General features: G+C 42.4%; 2 protein-coding genes across 5 annotated transcripts in view; both read left to right on the forward strand.

The window, feature by feature from the left end:
- pdzrn3.L (PDZ domain containing ring finger 3 L homeolog) overlaps positions 1–18602 on the forward strand; it is a 180436-nt gene extending 161834 nt beyond the window's left edge. For 2 of the 4 annotated variants that reach the window (XM_041591473.1, XM_041591475.1), the window contains 6 exons: positions 5513–5600; positions 10348–10446; positions 11813–11875; positions 11977–12078; positions 13158–13274; positions 14978–16645. In XM_041591473.1, the coding sequence (XP_041447407.1) occupies positions 5513–5600; positions 10348–10446; positions 11813–11875; positions 11977–12078; positions 13158–13274; positions 14978–16522 (2014 nt within the window). In that variant the 3' untranslated portion in view covers positions 16523–16645. 4 annotated transcript variants of the gene reach the window in all.
- A 347-nt stretch (positions 18603–18949) lies between these two features.
- On the forward strand, positions 18950–22856 carry LOC121403707 (E3 ubiquitin-protein ligase PDZRN3-like). Its single transcript, XM_041591510.1, has 2 exons — positions 18950–18985; positions 20529–22856. Exons 1-2 carry the CDS (start codon positions 18950–18952, stop codon positions 22032–22034), a joined length of 1542 nt encoding a protein of 513 aa, XP_041447444.1. The 3' UTR covers positions 22035–22856.
- Positions 22857–23082: the final 226 nt, after the last annotated feature.

Raw genomic sequence — 23082 nt, forward strand, 5'->3', positions numbered from 1 at the left:
GAGTCACATGATAATTAGGAACTCAGATTTGTGTGCCTGGGCTATAAGTGACAGTTGGGGATGTCATGTACAAACAAGTGTGATCCCCTGGGAGGAGGCATTCCAGTGCAGCGAGCAACAGACAGGCGGCTACTTGGCAACCCTTGACAGGTCACTGGTAGCCGGACAGACCGCCCCAGCGCCGCTATTAACTGCACAACTTTTCACTGACAACAGATCATTGTGTCACAGAATTACACTCATCAGGCCGGCTGCTGTCGGCTGGTGCTTAACCAGTTTGTGGGCACAGGAATGCTGTATCGGGGGCTTCTACAGGGAATGGGGGTTATTAGTGCAGAACATGGAAGGGTGTTAAGAGGATGTTTCCATTCCGTTGTTTCATAATGTGATGCATAAGGGAGCTAGCACACGGGCAGTTTCTGGGAGATTTAGTTGCCTGGTGACTAATCTTCTGCAGGGCGACAATCTCCCCGAACTGCCTTCCCCCTGCTATAATGAGAAAACACCTGCGCCAATGCATCGCTTAGATTTCCGAAGTCGCCCAAAGTTTCCTCGTGAGGCAAATCGAAGCGCCACAAGTGCATTAGCGCTTGCGTTTTCTCATTATAGCAGGCAGAAGGCAGTTCGCCAGGCGACTAAATCTCCCCGAATCTGCCCGTGTGCGCTAGCTCCCTAAAAGGGATAGGGCATCATTACCATTATCGCCTGGTCTGTTTCTATAGAAATACGTTTTGATTCACCCCCCAGTTTGGCACGTGCACAGTAAACTGTATATCTGGGTAGACTTTCTGCAAGTGCCCTGCCCCAATTAAAAATCACCCTTTGTAGGTACCCACTTTGCTGTGCCCCTATTCTAGTCCCTAGTTATATGTCTGGGTTAGTGAAGAACAAGGCAGGTCACTACTGTTAAAGCAAGTAACCATTGCCGTGCCTTTCAATGAGAACAAAGCCTTAGCAAAGCAGTATACTTATTTCTCCTGTTTGTGAAGATTCTCATTCATCCAGGTCTTGGTATATCTGTTGAAATAAGTCAAATCAACTGAACTTGCTGTGTTTTTCTTGAAGACTTTCTGCTGTCATCCTACTAGTTACTCAATTGAGAATATTATTATTGCCATTACTGGTGAAACGTCTTCAAGAAAAACACAGCAAGTTCAGTTGATTTGACTTATTTCAACAGATATACTTATTTCTCATTTTCTTCTGACTCTTTCCAGCTTTTAAATGGGGGGGGGTCACTGACCCCATCTTAAAAACAGATGCTCTAAGGCTACAATCATACTACTTTTTATTACTCATCTCTATTCAGGCCTCTCCTCTTCACATTTCAGTCTCTTATTCAAACCAATGCATGGTTTCTAGGGTAATGCTGGGTAATTTGGACCCTAGCAACCAGATTGTGGAAATTGCAAACTGGAGAGCTGCAGAATAAAAAGCTAAATAACTCAAAACCCATATACAGTAAAAACCAATTGCAAATTGTCTCAGAATGTCACTCTCTGCTTTATACTAAACATTAACTCAGATGAACAACCCCTTTAAAAGGGATCTGTGCCTCTGAAGATACCCCAGTAGCTCCCCATCTTTTTTCCCTGCTGTTTAACAGCAAATGCTCTGGGCTGCTGTCACATACCTGAGCTTAGGGACCGGCTTCCAATATCAGTGCTGCCAACAAGCGTACAAGGGATACTGCAATCAGGCACCCAGTAGCATAGTAGGACCCCAGAATTTGTTATTTGAGTGTCATGAATTGAACAGGGTAAGAGTAACTGGGGTTCAGGTGGGTCATAGGAGCAAGACTAGTATAGTTGGGGGGACCAGGGGCCTGACTGTGTATAAGGGGGGTTCTTTAGGGCCCCAATTTACTTATTGTAAGGGCCAACCACCCAGGGAGTCCAAGTGACCAATGAGCACTCTAAAGGAAGGGCCCTAACTTATAAATATGTGGATAGACAATGGTTTAAATCTTGCGCAAAAATATAGTAGACTTCGGATGCGCAAAATACAAAGGGATTCCACCCCAAAAATCGAATTCGAACAAACAGTTTGATATGCGCTTCCGTTTAAGAAATAAAAATAAAAATAAAAATAAATACACCAACTTTCAGTATCCCCCAATTGTCCCAAAGTTTCCCTATAGTCCACCAAGGTCCGGAGCCGAAGATGGTAACCCAGAAACCGCTTCCACAACTGGCGATCGCTTCTAAACCTTAAAACACAGAGGAAACAAAAACCGCACCAATGTGAAAAACTTCCAAAGCCGGTATCAAGGCCCTGCTCTGGTTACTACTCACAGGATTTCCCGGACACGGCTTGCACACAAGAACAGATCTGCGGTGAGGTAAGTCTCAGCTTGTCCTCCTATGCGATGCCGCTAGTATACTTCACAATTTCACGGTCCTGTGCGCTCGCTATCTCTGCGATTCTGTTCCTGAGCGTTCAAGTTGATTTGTATCCCACAGTCTTGGCGTCCTCTCATACACTTCCCAGGTCAGTCAGGGTCAGGCACTCACGGGTTGATCAAAGGATTGGGAATGCCTTGTGCCCCAGTGAATGCAGCTCAGCTGTGTCCGGGCCTCTCTTCCCTCTCGCCTTCTCTACTCTCCTACTTCTCGTGTCAGGAAGCGCCGGCTCTTCCTGACACGAGAAGTAGGAGAGTAGAGAAGGCGAGAGGGAAGAGAGGCCCGGACACAGCTGAGCTGCATTCACTGGGGCACAAGGCATTCCCAATCCTTTGATCAACCCGTGAGTGCCTGACCCTGACTGACCTGGGAAGTGTATGAGAGGACGCCAAGACTGTGGGATACAAATCAACTTGAACGCTCAGGAACAGAATCGCAGAGATAGCGAGCGCACAGGACCGTGAAATTGTGAAGTATACTAGCGGCATCGCATAGGAGGACAAGCTGAGACTTACCTCACCGCAGATCTGTTCTTGTGTGCAAGCCGTGTCCGGGAAATCCTGTGAGTAGTAACCAGAGCAGGGCCTTGATACCGGCTTTGGAAGTTTTTCACATTGGTGCGGTTTTTGTTTCCTCTGTGTTTTAAGGTTTAGAAGCGATCGCCAGTTGTGGAAGCGGTTTCTGGGTTACCATCTTCGGCTCCGGACCTTGGTGGACTATAGGGAAACTTTGGGACAATTGGGGGATACTGAAAGTTGGTGTATTTATTTTTATTTTTATTTCTTAAACGGAAGCGCATATCAAACTGTTTGTTCGAATTATAAATATGTGGCCCCATGATTACTGTTGGCGTTCCTGCACAATATCTAATATAAACGTCACAGAAAGCTAATTGCAGGTATGGGACCTGTTATCCAGAATGCTCGGGACCTGGGTCTTTCAAGATAACGGATCTTTCTATAATTTGGAAATTCATATCTTAAGTCTACAAGAAAATCATTTAAACATTAAATAAACCCAATAGGCTGGTTTTGCTTCCAATAAGGATTAATTATATCTTAGTTTGGATCAAGTACAAGCTACTGTTTTATTATTACAGAAAAAAAGGAAAACATTTACAAAATTTGTATTATTTGGCTAAAATGGAGTCTATGGGAGACGGCCTTTCTGTAAATCAGAGCTTTCTGGGTTTCCGATTAAGAGATCCGATACCTCTATTTGACACGTTTTTATAATCATCCACTAGACACATGCAAGAAGTTTATGGGAGACTTTCTGTAATTCGGAACTTTCTGGATAACGGGTTTCTGGATAACGGATACCTATATTAATTATTTCAGATTCACATTATATGGCAGCACAGAAACCAGTGCATTCTGCATCAAAATGTAATCATCATCCCAGCAGCATTGGCTTTTATGACAGAGAAAGCTCATTTTCTGCTTGATGATTACAGCCGACCCCTAAGCTTAGCTTCTTAATGGCTGCCCAGAGCACACTGAGCATGTGCAGTGCCACTGACACTCAAAAGATGGTCAAACAATATCTATGATGGGTACCGCTGCGCACAGATTTGGATGTTTATTTGTTTACATGATCATGTGTAAGGCTGCTGAACCTCTGAGCACTTCACTATATAAAATACAACATTTCTAGCCGTATACATTTTTGGGCATCAGTCCTCTTTTAATAACAAATCCCAGATTAAAGGGGTAGCTCACCTTTAAGTTTTTGAGTTATTAAGCTTTTTTATTTAGCTTTTTATTTATCAGCTCTAAAGTTTGCAATTTCAGCAATCTGGTTGCTAGGATCCAAAATACCCTAGCAACCATGCGTTGATTTGAATAAGAGACTGCAATATGAATAGGAGAGGCCTGAATAGAAAGATGGTTTATAAAAGGTAGCAAAAACAAAACAGCTTTTGTTTTTAGATAGGGTCAGTGACCCTCATTTGAAAGCTGTAAAGGGTCACAAGCAACAGGCAAATAAAAAATACTATACATAATAAAAAAATAAAGGTCAATTGACAAGTTGCTTATAATTGGCCATTCTATCACATACTAAACGTTAATTTAAAGGGATACTGTCATACAAAAGGTTTTTTTTTTTTACAAAATGTGTCAGTTAATAGTGCTACTCCAGTAGAATTCTGCACTGAAATCTATTTCTCAAAAGAGCAAACAGATTTTTTTATATTCAATTTTGAAATCTGACATGGGGCTCGCAATATTGCCAGTCCTCAGTTGCGTGACTTGTGCTCTGATGAACTTCAGTCACTCTTTACTGCTGTACTGCAAATTTGCGTTATATCACCCCTTTCCCCCCTCTCTCCAGCAGCCTTACAACAGAACAATGGGAAGGTAACCAGATAACAGCTCCCTAACACAAGATAACAGCTGCCTGGTAGATCTAAGAACAACACTCAATAGTAAAAATCCAGGTCCCACTGTGACACATTCAGTTACATTGAGTAGGAGAAACAACAGCCTGCCAGAAAGCAGTTGCATCCTAAAGTGCTGGCTCTTTCTGAAAGCACATGACCAGGCAAAATTACCTGAGATACACCAATATTACAATCAAATAAAAATAGAAGTATTGGTTCATCAATTTTATATGGTAGAGTGAATTATTTGCAGTGTAAACGGTGTAATTTAGAAATAAAAACTACATAAAAAAATCATGACAGAATCCCTTTAAAGGTGAACCACCAGTTTAACACATCTCAGGCTTAGAATATGCCGCAAGGCTGCTCTCTTCTACCTGATGTCAAAACCCCCCTTCTGATAATAATAATCAGACAATTTAAGCTTAAATTTATCTTAAGAAACTTTCTCTGTTTTACTGCCACTGTACCTGCTCTCACACACACTAGATGAATTAATTGGAAGCTCAGCCCTGGAAGGGATTGGACACACAGACCTTGCTGCTGCCGATACGGAACATTTGCATTTAAAAAGCTTCTCTGTCTTGATCCGGTAACCCCCATCGTCACATTCTCCCCTTTCATCCGACTGCACCGTGTCTTTATTTTCTGACTTATACAGAAAAGAAATAGAATAATTGGTCATTAGAGTGAGGAATAATGGAATATATTTGTTTTTTTTTTCTAGGCATTCTCCAGCACATGACTATTTTGACCCCAATGACTTCATGGGAGGTCTACATCCGGAAATGGATAGAGATGAACTCGAGCTGGAGGTAATTTTCCTTTTATTCATATCTTTTCTCCAAACTCTTTGGGGCAAATTCACTAAGATGCGAAGTTGCGCCAGGCGCAACTTCGCCGCACTTTGCCAGGCGTAGTTTCGCCAGGGCTCCGCAAATTCACTAAAATCCGAAGTTGCGCACAGGGGTAGCGTAAGGTTGCGGAGTTGCGCTAGCGTTGATTCGCTATATAAAGCGAAGTTACGCTAGCGAAGGCTAATTTGCATACGGCGCAAAATTCAAATTTCAATGGAGGAACACGTATCTGCACTACAAATGCCTAGAAAACCTTCAAATCAGCAAATAAAAATTTTTATTTTGCCCTACACATGTGCCCACTGTCTAGGTAAGTTGCCATGAGTCAGGAAATGTAGGGGGGAGGAAGGGGAGCCCCAAAAAAATTTCGATCTTTTTCAGCCTATCAGCCATCATGTAGAAAACACGCCAGCGTTTTTTGGGTCTTAGAAAAAAAATTGACTTTTTTTTAAACAATCCCTATCTACTCTATTGCGCTTCACCAGGTCTGAGGTGGCGAAGGAAGTCTAGCGTAAAAGGAAGCGTTCAGTACACTGCGCAAGTTAGTGAATTTGCGTAGTTTCGTCGCTAGCGAAAATTCGCCTGGCGTAAGGTTGCGAAGTAACACTAGCGAAACTACGCCAGCGTTCATTAGTGAGTTTGCACAGTAGCGAAAATGCCAAACGCTAGCGAATTAACGCTAGCGTTCGGCGCTTCGCGGCTTAGTGAATTTGCCCCTTTGACTCTGTGGCAGAAACAACTACAATTATACAACTAGTAAAAACAGTAACAGCTATGGAGCACAGTGAATAGTATTAACCTCACTGCTACTATAGGCACCATCTCTCCCTACTATACCTGCTATCCCACAGTCACACTCCCTTCCCAGAGACTATTATCCACTGTTACTATAGGCACCATCTCTCCCTACTATACCTGCTATCCCACAGTCACACTCCCTTCCCAGAGACTATTATCCACTGTTACTATAGACACCATCTCTCCCTACTATACCTGCTATCCCACAGTCACACTCCCTTCCCAGAGACTATTATCCCACTGTTACTATAGACACCATCTCTCCCTACTATACCTGCTATCCCACAGTCACACTCCCTTCCCAGAGACTATTATCCACTGTTACTATAGGCACCATCTCTCCCTACTATACCTGCTATCCCACAGTCACACTCCCTTCCCAGAGACTATTATCCACTGTTACTATAGGCACCATCTCTCCCTACTATACCTGCTATCCCACAGTCACACTCCCTTCCCAGAGACCATTATCCACTGTTACTATAGGCACCATCTCTCCCTACTATACCTGCTATCCCACAGTCACACTCCCTTCCCAGAGACTATTATCCACTGTTACTATAGGCACCCTCTCCCTACTATACCTGCTATCCCACAGTCACACTCCCTTCCCAGAAATTATTATCCCACTGTTACTATAGGCACCATCTCTCCCTACTATACCTGCTATCCCACAGTCACAGTCACTTCCCAGAGACTATTATCTCACTGTTACTATAGGCACCATCTCTCCCTACTATACCTGCTATCCCACAGTCACACTCCCTTCCCAGAGACTATTATCCACTGTTACTATAGACACCATCTCTCCCTACTATACCTGCTATCCCACAGTCACACTCCCTTCCCAGAGATTATTATCCCACTGTTACTATAGGCACCATCTCTCCCTACTATACCTGCTATCCCACAGTCACACTCCCTTCCCAGAGACTATTATCCCACTGTTACTATAGACATCATCTCTCCCTACTATACCTGCTATCCCACAGTCACAGTCACTTCCCAGAGACTATTATCTCACTGTTACTATAGGCACCATCTCTCACTACTATACCTGCTATCCCACAGTCACACTCCCTTCCCAGAGACTATTATCCACTGTTACTATAGACACCATCTCTCCCTACTATACCTGCTTTCCCACAGTCATATGTTTTATGGACCTATAAAGACTTACAGATCTAAACAATATATTGTACAAATTCTTTATTGGAGCATTGAATACATTTGTGATATACCTCTAGTGCATTTTACATTTAGAACATTAGAACAGGAGCAGGTGTGAATAAAATCAGCAAGTGCAATAGGACCGGGATTCTCTTTCCTTGTCAAAGACTAAGTGCTTCTGTGTCCCAGAATGACACTGTACGGTCCTTGGGGCAAATAAATGTCTAAATGACACTTTGTCCAGAGCTTGGCAGTTGCATGATGTCTGGCTCTGTGCTGGCTGCCCATAAATAACCGTGACGTTGATGTAGTGAGTGTCGGCAGGAGGAAACCTGTCTGCAGAAGCAGCTCATTATGGGAAGGATGTAGATTTAGAAGCAGAGTGAATAAGGATTTGCCCACACTTGTATCTCAGAGACAAAAAGCAGATTACCATTTTAGAGATCCCCCGATGTTCCAGAGGGGCTGTGCAGTGATTGGACAGGGAGCAGGAGATTCGGGTCAAACTCACATTCAGCCGACAGCTCTTCCAATGTCCTGCACTTGCTCAGTCCCCTTGTGGCTCCATGACAAAAAGGCCATTGAATGGTGAACATCTCCTTTACTGTCAGCCCCCCTCCCACACAACGGCAGAGAATGTGTTAACCATTGAGCCCCCTACATAAAAAAAACAATAGCAGGGCTGAGGCTGCAAGATGTCACATTTAAATGTTTCTCTCAGGGATGTGAAAATCACCATGAACTGGGTCAGTCTGTGGAGCAAAAGGCTGACATCTGGCCCCCCAAAAGGCCTATGCCAATGACACTGCTTTAATTGGCTGACAGCTACTCCTAAATGCAAAGCGGCAGTGGCCCCAGGGACGCAAGACGTAACTTGCTCACTAGAACAGGCAGTTTGCTCAGCCCGATCCTTTCCAGCTGAACTGTTTCACATGCTGTCAGGCAGGGCCACTAATCATGATATCTGCTCTGGGACAGTCTCTAATGGAACAGTCACTGCACATGTTCTGTTAGAGATCCACTGTCATTTAAACTGACATTCCTGCTTCTTTTTAATTCTTGTTAACTTTTGTTAGATTTACTTTGTACCAGTGAGTGGTCATTCTATGAACTGTTAGGGCCAGCCCTACTGTTGCCATCACGTCCTACTGATACCTTCATGTCCTGCTGCGACTATCATACCCTACTGTCACTATCATGTCCTACTGCCACTATCATTCTCTACTACTGCTATCATGTTCTACTGCCCCATCATACTCTACTGCCGCTATCATGTCCTACTGCCACCATCATGTCCTGCTGCCATTATCATGTCCTGCTGCCATTATCATACCCTACTGCCACTATCATGCCCAACTGCCACCATCATGTCTTGTTGCCACTATCATTCCCTACTGTTCCCACGTTTCTTTACTGTCATTCATGCCCTGCTGCTATTATTATTCCCTACTGCTGCTCTACTGTTGCCATCTACCTCTACTGTCAACACCTTGTCCTGCTGCCACTACTATCACCATCTTGCCTTGCTGTCACGCTCCACTGTTGCCATCTTGTCTTACACCATCATGTCCTACTGCATTTATCATGCCCTACTGCAGGGGTGTTTCTGGGTTTTTCACAGCCTAATGTGGCCTTTCAGATATTGCCCCCTTCATATCTGGTGATTACCTTTCCAAGCACCGGAGTGGATCAAGGGGGCTGCATTGCCAGTGAAGAGAGTGCAATATCAGAATTTTGGCTCTTTAAGGGGCTATTTGACTCCCCTAGTAACCTGCAGGCTGCTAACCTCAACTCACCTCATGGAAGCAGCATCCTTGCCCTACTGTTGCTATCTATACCTACTGTCACCATCTTGTCCTTCTGCCAATTCTGCTACTACCATTCCTTGCTGTTGTTATTTTCCTTGTCACCATCTTGTCTTGCTGCCACTATCATGTCACACTTTAATGCATCTGTGCTCCTTGCTATGCAATTATATCTCCAGAATGATACAGGAATAAGCATACTTGGGGCTTAAAACCAAGACTTCCATGTATGTTTTAAGGGTAAAACAAACATAATTGCCAAACTAATATCACCCTAACATCAAGCAATAATGCCTGGAGGCAATAAAACCATGTAATGTAGTTGAAATTGCCTCTTCCCAGAGGGGGGCGGTGATGCTGTTATTTATTCCTGAATTAATATTGGAAATATTTTATTAGTCTCGCCTGGTCCGGAGCAGGATGAAGCAGCTGATTGTTTTCCCAGCCTTGATTTTATGAGAAACAATCTAGATTTCTGTTCCTTGCGGATCAATAATAAGCCTTTTCTTTCTTTTTTAATGACCCTGTATTGACAAATAGACTCAAAACGCACCATTTATTGATCCACAGATGTTTAATAGATAGGGGCCGAGTAAGTTAACCGTCTCTCTCAGGAAAATGTAGTCGACTGCCTCTTTGGCATGAGATGGTCTCATTGTGTATCAGAGGAATACAATAACTTCATTGTTTTATTTCTGGCTGTTAGAGGGAGAACTGTACCTTGTATCTAAGTTTACTTTTCAGTAAATGTTCACTAAAACATGGGGGGCAAAGAATATTTTGCATTAGTTCTCTGCATATGAAAATATCTTAATTGGAGCTTCCATACTGCTTGATCTGCTCAGATAAAATATCCATTGTTACCTTGTCCATTACCAGTAAATAGATTGTCAGCTTAAATTGTTGTCCCAATGATTTATCTTCTTCTTCAGGAAATAGACCTTTACAGAATGAATAGCCAGGACAAGCTGGGCCTTACTGTGTGCTACCGGACAGATGATGAGGAAGATACTGGAATTTATGTTAGCGAGGTAAGTGGCATCACCCAGAGTCTACAAGCTCAGCTCTGATGGGCCCTGTGTATTAAAGGGTTTGTTCACCATTGAGTTAACTTTTAGTAGCATGTAGAAGAGAGTGATATTCTGAGACCATTTGCAATTGGTTTTCATTTTTTATTATTTGTGTTTTTTAAGGTTTTTTTTTAGCTTTTTATTCAGCAGCTCTCCAGTTTTCAATGTCAACAGTCTGGTTGCTAGGGTTCTAATTACCCTAGCAACCATGCATTTAAATAGGAGACTGGAATATGACTAGGAGAGGGACTGAGTAGAAAGAGGACTAGCAAAAAGAAACAATAACAATAAATGTGTAGCCTTTGCAGAGCATTTGATTTTTACATGGGGTCAGTGACCCCCATTTGAAAGTTGGAAAGAGTCAGAAGAATATGGCAAATAATTCAAAAAATAAAAAAAAATAAAAAAAAATAATGAAGATAAGTTGCTTAGAACGGGCCATTCTATAACATACTAAAAGTTCACTTAAAGGTGAACCACCCCTTTAAACCATGTTATGGGCAAAGTGGGTCAAAAGTGGGGCAACTGATGGATTGCAAAAAGGGAGCCTGTACCCTAAAAATGTCTAAGAATGAAGTAATCATCCAATCAAGCATTTTCTTTCCAAATGCTTCCTACATTAGGACTAGCTTGAAAGAATACCAGGTGATCTCCAGGAGGGCCTAACTCAGCCATGGTCAATTCCCAACAGTCTTTTTTGCTTTTCTTACAAAGCCTATAAGGTTTAACAATGTATCCATTTAGTTGAGTGGACCCTGGATGTGTACCCTAAACGGTCCAGTTCAAAACTGGCAGTAAACTAAAATTGAAGTAAACTGTGTACCCATTATTACATTGGCCCATTATTGACATCAAACTTTCACCTTAGAATCCCAGGCTAGCTCCAGCATCAGAACCAGTAGTCCCATAATTACTCATATTTCCTCATTTCTTTTATGCCTAATAATATGTAAAGTAGAACAATTTCCTACTGAAAGGAATACTTATTTTTTGCACTAGCACCAGGAGATGTATTTCCTGGTATTCATGTGGCTTACAATCTGATATTGACTCCACAACAGTTGCTGTAGCATTTTATTGTTATTGCTTACAGGCAGCCATTGCAGTTGATTTATAAATGTGTCATTGGGATGGACTTAAATTCCAAGATGGCAGCTTGCATGGAGTAAGCGTTGCATTATATAACTGGCCACATATATAAAAGTATATATATATTGATACCTTTTCATTGATAAACCTTCTATGTTAACCACTTCCTGCTCTTCTTTTAACTTTAGTTATTACAATGTACGATCCTTAATTTTAGAATTTTTTTTCGTTATAAAAGATTGATCCCAACAGTATCGCAGCCAAGGACGGACGAATTCGAGAGGGAGATCGGATCATACAGGTATTTGTTGTGCCTTATACTACTAATCCTAAATATATTGGTACTGGTTCCAGCTATAAGCTTTATATTTATGTAATTTTATTTTTGTGCTTGGTTTCCAGATTAATGGTATTGATGTGAATAACTATGAAGAAGCAGTAAACCTCCTGACGAGTGAAGACACCAAAAATGTTTTCCTTTTGGTGGCACGGCCAGAATTGCAGGTATTGTACTACACTCTAATATTATACAAGGCTCTCCAACTGCATGTGGCCATTTATGCGATTTATGTGGCCTACACACTGCTCCATTGAGCTCTATGGATGGCAACATCACTTTATTACCATCTGACCCCTGATCATGAAATATAGTAAATAGTTGGCCAATGTTATTGAAACAGTCGGACAGTGCTTCTCCACAGTTTATAGTCACGTGACATAATGGCATTCTGTCCCGTAATGGCTATGGCATTTTGACGGTTGCAGAAGTCTCACAAGGGAACCGTTGCAGTCAAAACAACTTGGATCCAATTGGAAAATGAGAAACAAATGAAATACACTGTTCCTATAGCAAACACTTGGGGTGACAGGTGGGCCCTTCATGGTAGCATTCAACTGGGCATTCCTGAATAGGACCAGTCTTTCGTCACCAGGTCGTATAGGCTCAAGTGTTTTTTAATGGCAGCAACAGTAGGTACTTACAAGAAAAGGTCCAGAGCCTTTAAAGCAAATTTAAAAAGACAAGGTTGTTGGTATTACAGGGGCTGATGCAGGAGTAGGAAGATATTTGTAACCTCTGAAGGCAGCATTAGATAGGAGTATTCATCTAGATCAGCGATCCCCAACCTTTTTTACCCGTGAGCCACATTCACATGCAAAAAGAGTTGGGGAGCAACACAAGCATGAAAAAGTTAATGTAGATGACACAAAGGGCTGTGATTGGCTACTTGGTAACCCCTATGTGGACTGGCAGCCTACAGTAGGCTATGTTTGGCCATAAATCTGTTTTCTATGCAACCAAAACTTGCCCAAAAACCAGGAATTCAAAAATAAGCATCTGCCTTGAGGCCACTGGGAGCAACATCCAAAGCGTTGGAGAGCAAAATGTTGCTCACGAGCTACTGGTTGGGGATCACTGATCTAGATCAACAAGAACCTGGATGGTAGTCCTTAGAGTGACTATCCATAGTCCATAGGAAAGTTCTGAGATCTCAGAATGGCCATTGCAGAAGTAGAGGGAACCTGATTGTTCCATGATATTCCCTGGACAACATTGTGATGGTTCCTTTGTTTCTTGCACACAGCTGGATGAAGGATGGATGGACGATGACAGAAATGATTTTCTCGATGATTTACACATGGATATGTTAGAGGAACAGCATCACCAGGCAATGCAATTTACTGCCAGCATGCTCCAGCAGGTAATGCGATTTCCCCCAGCTCCTTTGTCAGCATTGCTTGTCACGTCGGCCATTCACATTCCCAGCCTCCGTTAAATGGATTAAACAAACCAGCCGCTCTAATGAAAGTAGAGTTTATACAGGAAAGGCTCGCTGGGGAGAAGGATGATAGATTCTGCAATGAAAATGTCCGAGATACAGAGAATGACCATCATGGAAATCAGTCTGACAGATACACGAGTAATTACTCTCGTCAGTTCAAGCAGTGATGCTGTGCCAGGGAAATCTGGGCAGGTTTTAGGGTAGAACAGAAGTGGAATTTGCCATTGAACCAGTTCCATTTATGTGATTAAGAAAAGTGAGAACCTTGCCTCAGGTGGCATTTTACTAGGGGTTGCAAAAACCCACCCCAAAATTCTGTTTTAACCAGAAACTCTGCTTTTATTGAATAGAGAGTAGTGATGGGCGAATTTGCGCCGTTTCGCCGAAAAATTCGCGAATTTCGCGCGAAATTCACGAAACGTTGAAAAATTCGCGAAACGGCGCCGGCGTCTCGTTTTTGGGAAAAAATTTTTGACGCCGGCGAATTTTTTCGGCGAATTTTCGCGGGCGTTTCGCGAATTTATTCGCCTGCCGCGAATCGCGCAAATTCGCCGCTAATTCGCGCCTGGCGAATAAATTCGCCAATCACTAATAGAGAGTTCAATCTCCCCTCATACTCTGCTCACTGAAGGCAAGCACATTGACTGCAACAGTTTTATTGGGTAAACCATCGACATAATGATTTGGGCAACTGGCTGTAGTCAAAACAAAATTTTGTTTGCATTTCACCTAAAAATGAGTTTGCAGTGACTTTTAACACTGCTATGTACTATTTATTTTATGTATGCTGCTATTTTTGGGTTCAACCCCTCTTTTAAGGTCCAGAATTTGGTCACCAGCTACATTCCCTCATAACCAGGTTGCAGATATGTGTATCAGTCATCCTGCAATTAATTCAAGAATGTCTAGCACAGCAAATAAGGGTTCTCCCTAAATCTCACTCTCAGTCTAGGCTTCTGGATCTTAAATCATCTTCTACTGTACCCCCAAGCTTGTCCCAATCCCTCCAACTGTCCAGGTACCTCTGATGTACCTGTTCCATTGCTCCTAGTGAATGCTGATCTTATAATTCAGTCTAATAAAACTGGCCACTAGGGTGGTGCGGCACAATACTAGACTGACATCACATAGACTTGCAGTTCTTCTACTTGAGCCAAGTTTTGCCAACAGACCAAAACACCACAATGTAGTTTTTTTTTTGATTTAAGATATGTTTAATAGCTTTTTCAAATGTAGGCCTAGAGGCCTAACTCAGAACAGAACAACGACAAATACCACAGAATATACAATACACACTGCTTTCTTTAGGGGCTAGAACATTCACAGAGGAACGGGCGCTGCAGCGATTCTCAGGGTGCAGTAAACAGACCCGAGGGGAAAAAAGCAGCTTTTGGATTTACAAATTAAAATTGAAAAAAAAATCACCATGGCTGCTGTTCTCAGCCCCCACCTCCACAAAAACAAAATCTTAAATAAATAGTTTATACATTAAAAGTCTTAAAAAAATCCAAAAACTGCTTTTATGTAGTTCTTTTTTTAATAGTGGGTAGATGATGGAACACTTGCATACATCCATATACTATTGTTCCTATGGTTTATTTTTATCTTTTTTTTCCCTACAGAAAAAACTTGAGGAAGATGGTGGAACCACGGATACTGCAACGCTATTATCGAATCATCTTGAGAAAGACAGTGGTATTGGCCGCACTGATGAGAGCACTCGAAATGATGAAAGTTCAGAGCAGGAGAATCTTGCCGATGACCATACGACTCTAGGAAGCCATAAGAAGCTTATGTACAGCCAGGATACCCTGGGCAGTGGTGATATGCAATTCAGCAATGAGTCTTTCATATCAGCAGACTGCACTGATGCTGATTTTCTGGGGATCCCTATGGATGAGTGCGAGAGGTTCAGGGAGCTTTTAGAACTAAAATGTCAAGTGCAGAGCTCCAACCAGCAAAGTCGCTATTACCAGAGCAGTACAATGGAGACCAACAGGAGTGACCAAGAAAGTGTAGACAGAGAGTTAGAGATGTTGAATGAAGAGCTGCACAGCATTGAACTCGAATGTTTAAACATTGTCCGTGCCCACAAAATGCAGCAGCTGAAAGACCAGTACAGAGATAGTTGGATGTTGCACAACAGCGGTTTCCACAATTACAACACAAGCATTGATGTGCGCCGACATGAGCTGTCGGACATCACAGAACTGCCAGAGAAGTCAGACAAGGATAGCTCAAGTGCCTATAACACTGGGGAAAGCTGCCGTAGCACCCCATTAACTTTAGAAATTTCCCCTGACAACTCATTGCGTAGGATGGCAGATATCATTAACTCCCCTAATGCTGAAGGTGCAGTGGGCAATGCCGCATGCAGTGCTCCACAGAAAACTGCACAAAGCAACGGAGATAGTCGTGAATCCAGTCCTGCCAGGTACCATCTCCCTCCGAAGGATACAGATTCAAGTCAACAAACAGAGACAAAGGAAAGAAAGACCAGTGACACTGATAAAAATCACATTTCTCAGGACAAAGTGTCTGGCAGTTATGCCCCACCATATCGGCACTCTCCATACAAACATGCTCACATACCCGCCCATGCACAGCACTATCAGAGTTACATGCAGCTGATCCAGCAAAAATCAGCTGTGGAATATGCACAGAGTCAGATGAGTTTGGTCAGCATGTGCAAAGACCTCTCCAACTCAATGGAACCCAGAATGGAATGGAAGGTGAAGGTGCGCAGCGATGGGTCCCGATACATCACCAAGCGCCCAGTCAGGGATAAACTGTTAAAAGAACGTGCCATAAAGATAAAGGAAGAGAGAAGTGGAATGACGACAGACGATGATGCCATCAGTGAGATGAAAATGGGGCGTTACTGGAGCAAGGAGGAACGGAAGCAGCATGTACGCAGAGCTAACGAACAGAAGAGGAGACGAGAGTACATGATGCAGAGCAGGTTGGATTGTTTGAAGGAAAAGCAAAGCACAGAAGACAACAAAGAAGTCAGCATTATTGACCTCAGCCACAAAAAGATGATGAAGAAAAGAAATAAAAAGGTTTTCGACAACTGGATGACAATCCAAGAACTCTTGACTCACGGCACCAAGTCGCCCGATGGGACCCGAGTCTACAACTCTCTCCTGTCGGTGACGACTGTATAATTTCAGAGATCAGACATTTCTGTAAATAACAAAACTACCGATGAGGTAGAATTCCCCGCCTCGTTCAATGTGGCAAGGTTTTTTTTTGTTTTTCTGTTTACTTTTTTTTTTTTTTTTTGTAAATATAAGGTAATTGCCATCACTGTGTTAATAGTTTGCCTTTTATAAAAATGTTATCATGCTACATCTAATGGGTGCCAAAACTGTGTACTACCTTCAGAGCTACAGGGGGAAGAGACGTATTGCAGTGCAACATATTGGGGGTGCAGTGGGGAATTATACAGAGCTGTCTGTTTGTTTGGTTGGGAAGCAGTGGTGATGAACCAATGAGACCACTTAAAATGTTAATTACTAATTCACTGTTGATAAGATACAGATTGTATATTGGAGCAGTCCAAAAATCACAGGACCCCAGAACTGTCCTTTAGAAGAAGGAACTGCTGAAGGGTATGATAGCACTTTCCAACTGTTGTCAACTTCCTGCCAAAGGCAAAAAATGGTGACTATACCCTGTGTACTTCCTGTTCTGACATGATACTTCCTGTTATGAGATTCTACTTCCTGTTATAACAAAGAGCACTCTGCCACTTCTCACAGACAACAACTAAAACACAGAACCCCTCTGTCTGGCCCTCCTTTCTACTGGGGTTCATTAGATATGGGCCTCCTGCTCCGTATTCTGAACTTCTTTGCACTGTCCTGCCCCAAGGGGCAGATTACATAATGTTGTTATATCAACAAATATCTTTGTTGACGTCCTTTAAGGGAAGAGACACATGCTCAGATTCGGGGAGATTAGTCTCCCAGCGACAAATATCCTCTTCTTCCCATACCTCCCAACTGTCCCTTTTTCTGAGGGACAGTCCCTCTTTTGACAGCTCAGCCCGCAGTCCCTCATTTGTACTGGAAAGTCCCTCTTTTCTCTGCACTGAACAGCCAGAAAAAGAAACAAAGTTTCTCACTTAATTGGCTTTTAGCAGAGAGCCCAGAACAGCTAACAGGTGCAAATAAGATACTTTGTAACAGTTTTGAGACACAAAAACACAGTTTAGATAAGGAGAAATATTTTCAAACTTTCATAACCTGCCAAATTTTGTAAAACAAACATGGTAATTAGGGGGTGTGGCCACAGAAAGGGGTGTGGTCAAAAAATTGCTGCGCTACATGCGGGAAAAAAATTTTTGTCCCTCTTTTTACTTCCAAAATGTTGGGAGGTATGTTCAGGGTGACTAATCTCCCCGAACTGCCTCCCACCGGCTAGAATGTAAATCGGGATGGCAATCGGTGCGCTTTGTTTTCCGTTGTGGCCTGAAGTTGCCTCACGAGGAAACTTTGGGCAACTTCGGAAAATTAAGTGTTCCAAGTGCCAACCCTCTGGTGGTTTAGATTCTAGCCGGCCGGAGGCAGTTCGGTGAGAATACCCGCCCCGAAGAAGAGGCGTTTTATTTCCGGGCGACTAAATCTCCCCGAATCTGAGCGTGTGTCTCTGCCCTTAAGCCTGTTTAAGCCCAGGCCACTCCTCCTACTAAAGACACCTGTAAACACCCACAATGCAGAAGGGTCTCTGCTTATTATGAAAACTCAGCTGGTACCTATTTTCCCTGCAGATATTAAATACGTGAATGCCAAATAGTCCTAATTACACATGTACTATCTTTAAACCATATTCATAAACAACACACAAGCTTTTTTTCCTCCTTTTTGCCTAAAAAAAACACAAGAGCAACTGGCAATATGAAAATGATATTTTATAAGACTGTATTTTGTATTTTGCTGTTGTGTCCTTTTATATTATATCTGCCTTCCTATTTATCCATATTTACAATAACAGCATCTCTCGTGCAAGTGTATGTCAGCGGCCGTTACCCTGCCTCCAGCCTACTCATCACTTGTGGAAGAGTTCCTATTTTATATGAAGAGAATGTTATTCAATGTTAAGCTTTAACAGGTTCGATAAAGAGGTTTCATTTCCTCGCCCTGTGCTTTATGTTCAGGGCTTAAAATAAATGTGCTGTAAGCACGGCGCCTCCTTTTTAACACTTAGCTTTCATTATTTCTTTGTACTGAAATTTATAAAAAATAATAATAATTTGCAATTTCATAAAATCACAGATAGTTACCAACATGCCAATGAGAAAAATAAATTATTGTTTTGTATCCGCTACATAGAAGAGTTGTGTGATTTCATTAAATATATTTTCAAATATAGCGCTCATTTGTAGTAACAGGTCTGCAACGATGTAAGGGTTATCCAATGGGAGCCCCTCATGTTCTCCAAGGATTAGTAAGGATATTACTTAAATTTGATGTTCTGAAACATTTAGACCTTCATTTGCAGGTCTTTGCGTTTGTACCATTTTGAAATTAAAAAGGAAATTGATGCTCAGATGTCAGTGACACTTAGGGGCAGATTTAGAAGTGAATTCAATGGAATTTTTGAAGCAAAAAATTTCGAAATTCGAAGTAATTTTTAGATACTTCGACCATCGAATAGGATACTACGACTTCGAATTTACTTCGAATTCGATTCGTAGTAAAAATAGTTTGAATATTCGACCATTCGATAATCGAAGTACTGTCTCTTTAAAAAAACTTCGCCAAATTAAACCTGCCGAAGTGCTATGTTAGCCTATGGGGACCTTCTACAGCATTTTTCTAAGTTTTTGAAGTCGAAGTAAAAATCGTTCAATCGTTCGATTCAAAGGATTTAATCGTTTCATCATTCGATTTTACTTTGATTGCTCGATGGCCAAATTCGATGAAAAAAAGTTCGAATTCGATATTCGAATTCAAAGTATTTTAATTCGATGGTTGAATTTCGAAGTATTTTTAACTTCAAAATTCGACCCTTGATAAATCTGAACTTAAAGAACTGAAGCCTAACTAAAGAATTAGCTAGAAATGTTGTACATTATGTTGTACATATGTTTTATGGGCTTCTGTACCACAGCCCTTTAGCAGTAAAGATCTGTGTCTCCAAAGATGCCCCAGTAGCTCTCCATCTTCTTTTCTGCTGATTCACTGCACATGCTCTGTGCTGCTGTCACTTACTGAGCTTAGGGAGCCACTCACAATATACAGTACACATAGAATAGAAATGTCACAATATAAGGCTGATTAGTAATTAATACAGATAATTACTACATGGCAGCACAGAAACCCTGGTGTCAGTGATAATTATGACTAATTCTACTAATTCTGTATGATAAAACAGGATTTTTTACCCGTTTTACTATATCTGATCTTGTGCGTGTAACAATGCTTTCTTATTTCGCCCTTGCCTCTTCTAAGCTGCCTTTCAATCCTCTTTAAAGGGTAAACTAGTGATTTTAAAAAGGGGATACTGTCATTGGAAATGAATCAGTTAATAGTGCTGCTCCAGCAGAATTCTGCACTGAAATTCATTTCTCAAAGGAGCAAACAGATTTTTTTTATATTCAATTTTGAAATCTGACATGGGGCTAGACATTTTGTCAGTTTCCCAGCTGCCCCCAGTCATGTGACTTGTGCTCTGATAAACTTCAATCACTCTTTACTGCTGTACTGCAAGTTGGAGTGATATCAGCCCCTCCCTCCCCCCCCCCAGCAGCCAAACAAAAGAACAATGGGAAGGTAACCAGATAACAGCTCCCTAACACAAGATAACAGCTGCCTGGTAGATCTAAGAACAACACTCAATAGTAAAAACCCATGTCCCACGGAGACACATTCAGTTACATTGAGAAGGAAAAACAGCAGCCTGCCAGAAAGCATTTCTCTCCTAAAGTGCAGGCACAAGTCACATGACCAGGGGCAGCTGGGAAATTGACAAAATGTCTAGCCCCATGTCAGATTTCAAAATTGAATATAAAAAATCTGTTTGCTCTTTTGAGAAATGGATTTCAGTGCAGAATTCTGCTGGAGTAGCACTATTAACTGATGCGTTTTGAAAAAAACATGTTTTCCTATGACAGGATCCCTTTAAATGGGAGAATACAGTTGAGGGGAAAGTTGGTTCTGTATCTAGAAGCTATTATCGAATCATCTTGAGAAAGACAGTGGTATTGGCCGCACTGATGAGAGCACTCGAAATGATGAAAGTTCAGAGCAGGAGAATCTTGCCGATGACCATACGACTCTAGGAAGCCATAAGAAGCTTATGTACAGCCAGGATACCCTGGGCAGTGGTGATATGCAATTCAGCAATGAGTCTTTCATATCAGCAGACTGCACTGATGCTGATTTTCTGGGGATCCCTATGGATGAGTGCGAGAGGTTCAGGGAGCTTTTAGAACTAAAATGTCAAGTGCAGAGCTCCAACCAGCAAAGTCGCTATTACCAGAGCAGTACAATGGAGACCAACAGGAGTGACCAAGAAAGTGTAGACAGAGAGTTAGAGATGTTGAATGAAGAGCTGCACAGCATTGAACTCGAATGTTTAAACATTGTCCGTGCCCACAAAATGCAGCAGCTGAAAGACCAGTACAGAGATAGTTGGATGTTGCACAACAGCGGTTTCCACAATTACAACACAAGCATTGATGTGCGCCGACATGAGCTGTCGGACATCACAGAACTGCCAGAGAAGTCAGACAAGGATAGCTCAAGTGCCTATAACACTGGGGAAAGCTGCCGTAGCACCCCATTAACTTTAGAAATTTCCCCTGACAACTCATTGCGTAGGATGGCAGATATCATTAACTCCCCTAATGCTGAAGGTGCAGTGGGCAATGCCGCATGCAGTGCTCCACAGAAAACTGCACAAAGCAACGGAGATAGTCGTGAATCCAGTCCTGCCAGGTACCATCTCCCTCCGAAGGATACAGATTCAAGTCAACAAACAGAGACAAAGGAAAGAAAGACCAGTGACACTGATAAAAATCACATTTCTCAGGACAAAGTGTCTGGCAGTTATGCCCCACCATATCGGCACTCTCCATACAAACATGCTCACATACCCGCCCATGCACAGCACTATCAGAGTTACATGCAGCTGATCCAGCAAAAATCAGCTGTGGAATATGCACAGAGTCAGATGAGTTTGGTCAGCATGTGCAAAGACCTCTCCAACTCAATGGAACCCAGAATGGAATGGAAGGTGAAGGTGCGCAGCGATGGGTCCCGATACATCACCAAGCGCCCAGTCAGGGATAAACTGTTAAAAGAACGTGCCATAAAGATAAAGGAAGAGAGAAGTGGAATGACGACAGACGATGATGCCATCAGTGAGATGAAAATGGGGCGTTACTGGAGCAAGGAGGAACGGAAGCAGCATGTACGCAGAGCTAACGAACAGAAGAGGAGACGAGAGTACATGATGCAGAGCAGGTTGGATTGTTTGAAGGAAAAGCAAAGCACAGAAGACAACAAAGAAGTCAGCATTATTGACCTCAGCCACAAAAAGATGATGAAGAAAAGAAATAAAAAGGTTTTCGACAACTGGATGACAATCCAAGAACTCTTGACTCACGGCACCAAGTCGCCCGATGGGACCCGAGTCTACAACTCTCTCCTGTCGGTGACGACTGTATAATTTCAGAGATCAGACATTTCTGTAAATAACAAAACTACCGATGAGGTAGAATTCCCCGCCTCGTTCAATGTGGCAAGGTTTTTTTTTGTTTTTCTGTTTACTTTTTTTTTTTTTTTTTGTAAATATAAGGTAATTGCCATCACTGTGTTAATAGTTTGCCTTTTATAAAAATGTTATCATGCTACATCTAATGGGTGCCAAAACTGTGTACTACCTTCAGAGCTACAGGGGGAAGAGACGTATTGCAGTGCAACATATTGGGGGTGCAGTGGGGAATTATACAGAGCTGTCTGTTTGTTTGGTTGGGAAGCAGTGGTGATGAACCAATGAGACCACTTAAAATGTTAATTACTAATTCACTGTTGATAAGATACAGATTGTATATTGGAGCAGTCCAAAAATCACAGGACCCCAGAACTGTCCTTTAGAAGAAGGAACTGCTGAAGGGTATGATAGCACTTTCCAACTGTTGTCAACTTCCTGCCAAAGGCAAAAAATGGTGACTATACCCTGTGTACTTCCTGTTCTGACATGATACTTCCTGTTATGAGATTCTACTTCCTGTTATAACAAAGAGCACTATGCCACTTCTCACAGACAACAACTAAAACACAGAACCCCTCTGTCTGGCCCTCCTTTCTACTGGGGTTCATTAGATATGGGCCTCCTGCTCCGTATTCTGAACTTCTTTGCACTGTCCTGCCCCAAGGGGCAGATTACATAATGTTGTTATATCAACAAATATCTTTGTTGACGTCCTTTAAGGGAAGAGACACATGCTCAGATTCGGGGAGATTAGTCTCCCAGCGACAAATATCCTCTTCTTCGGGTGACTAATCTCCCCGAACTGCCTCCCACCGGCTAGAATGTAAATCGGGATGGCAATCGGTGCGCTTTGTTTTCCGTTGTGGCCTGAAGTTGCCTCACGAGGAAACTTTGGGCAACTTCGGAAAATTAAGTGTTCCAAGTGCCAACCCTCTGGTGGTTTAGATTCTAGCCGGCCGGAGGCAGTTCGGTGAGAATACCCGCCCCGAAGAAGAGGCGTTTT

This window comes from Xenopus laevis, chromosome 4S, assembly GCF_017654675.1.
Source record: "Xenopus laevis strain J_2021 chromosome 4S, Xenopus_laevis_v10.1, whole genome shotgun sequence".
In the NCBI taxonomy this organism is placed as follows: domain Eukaryota; kingdom Metazoa; phylum Chordata; class Amphibia; order Anura; family Pipidae; genus Xenopus; species Xenopus laevis.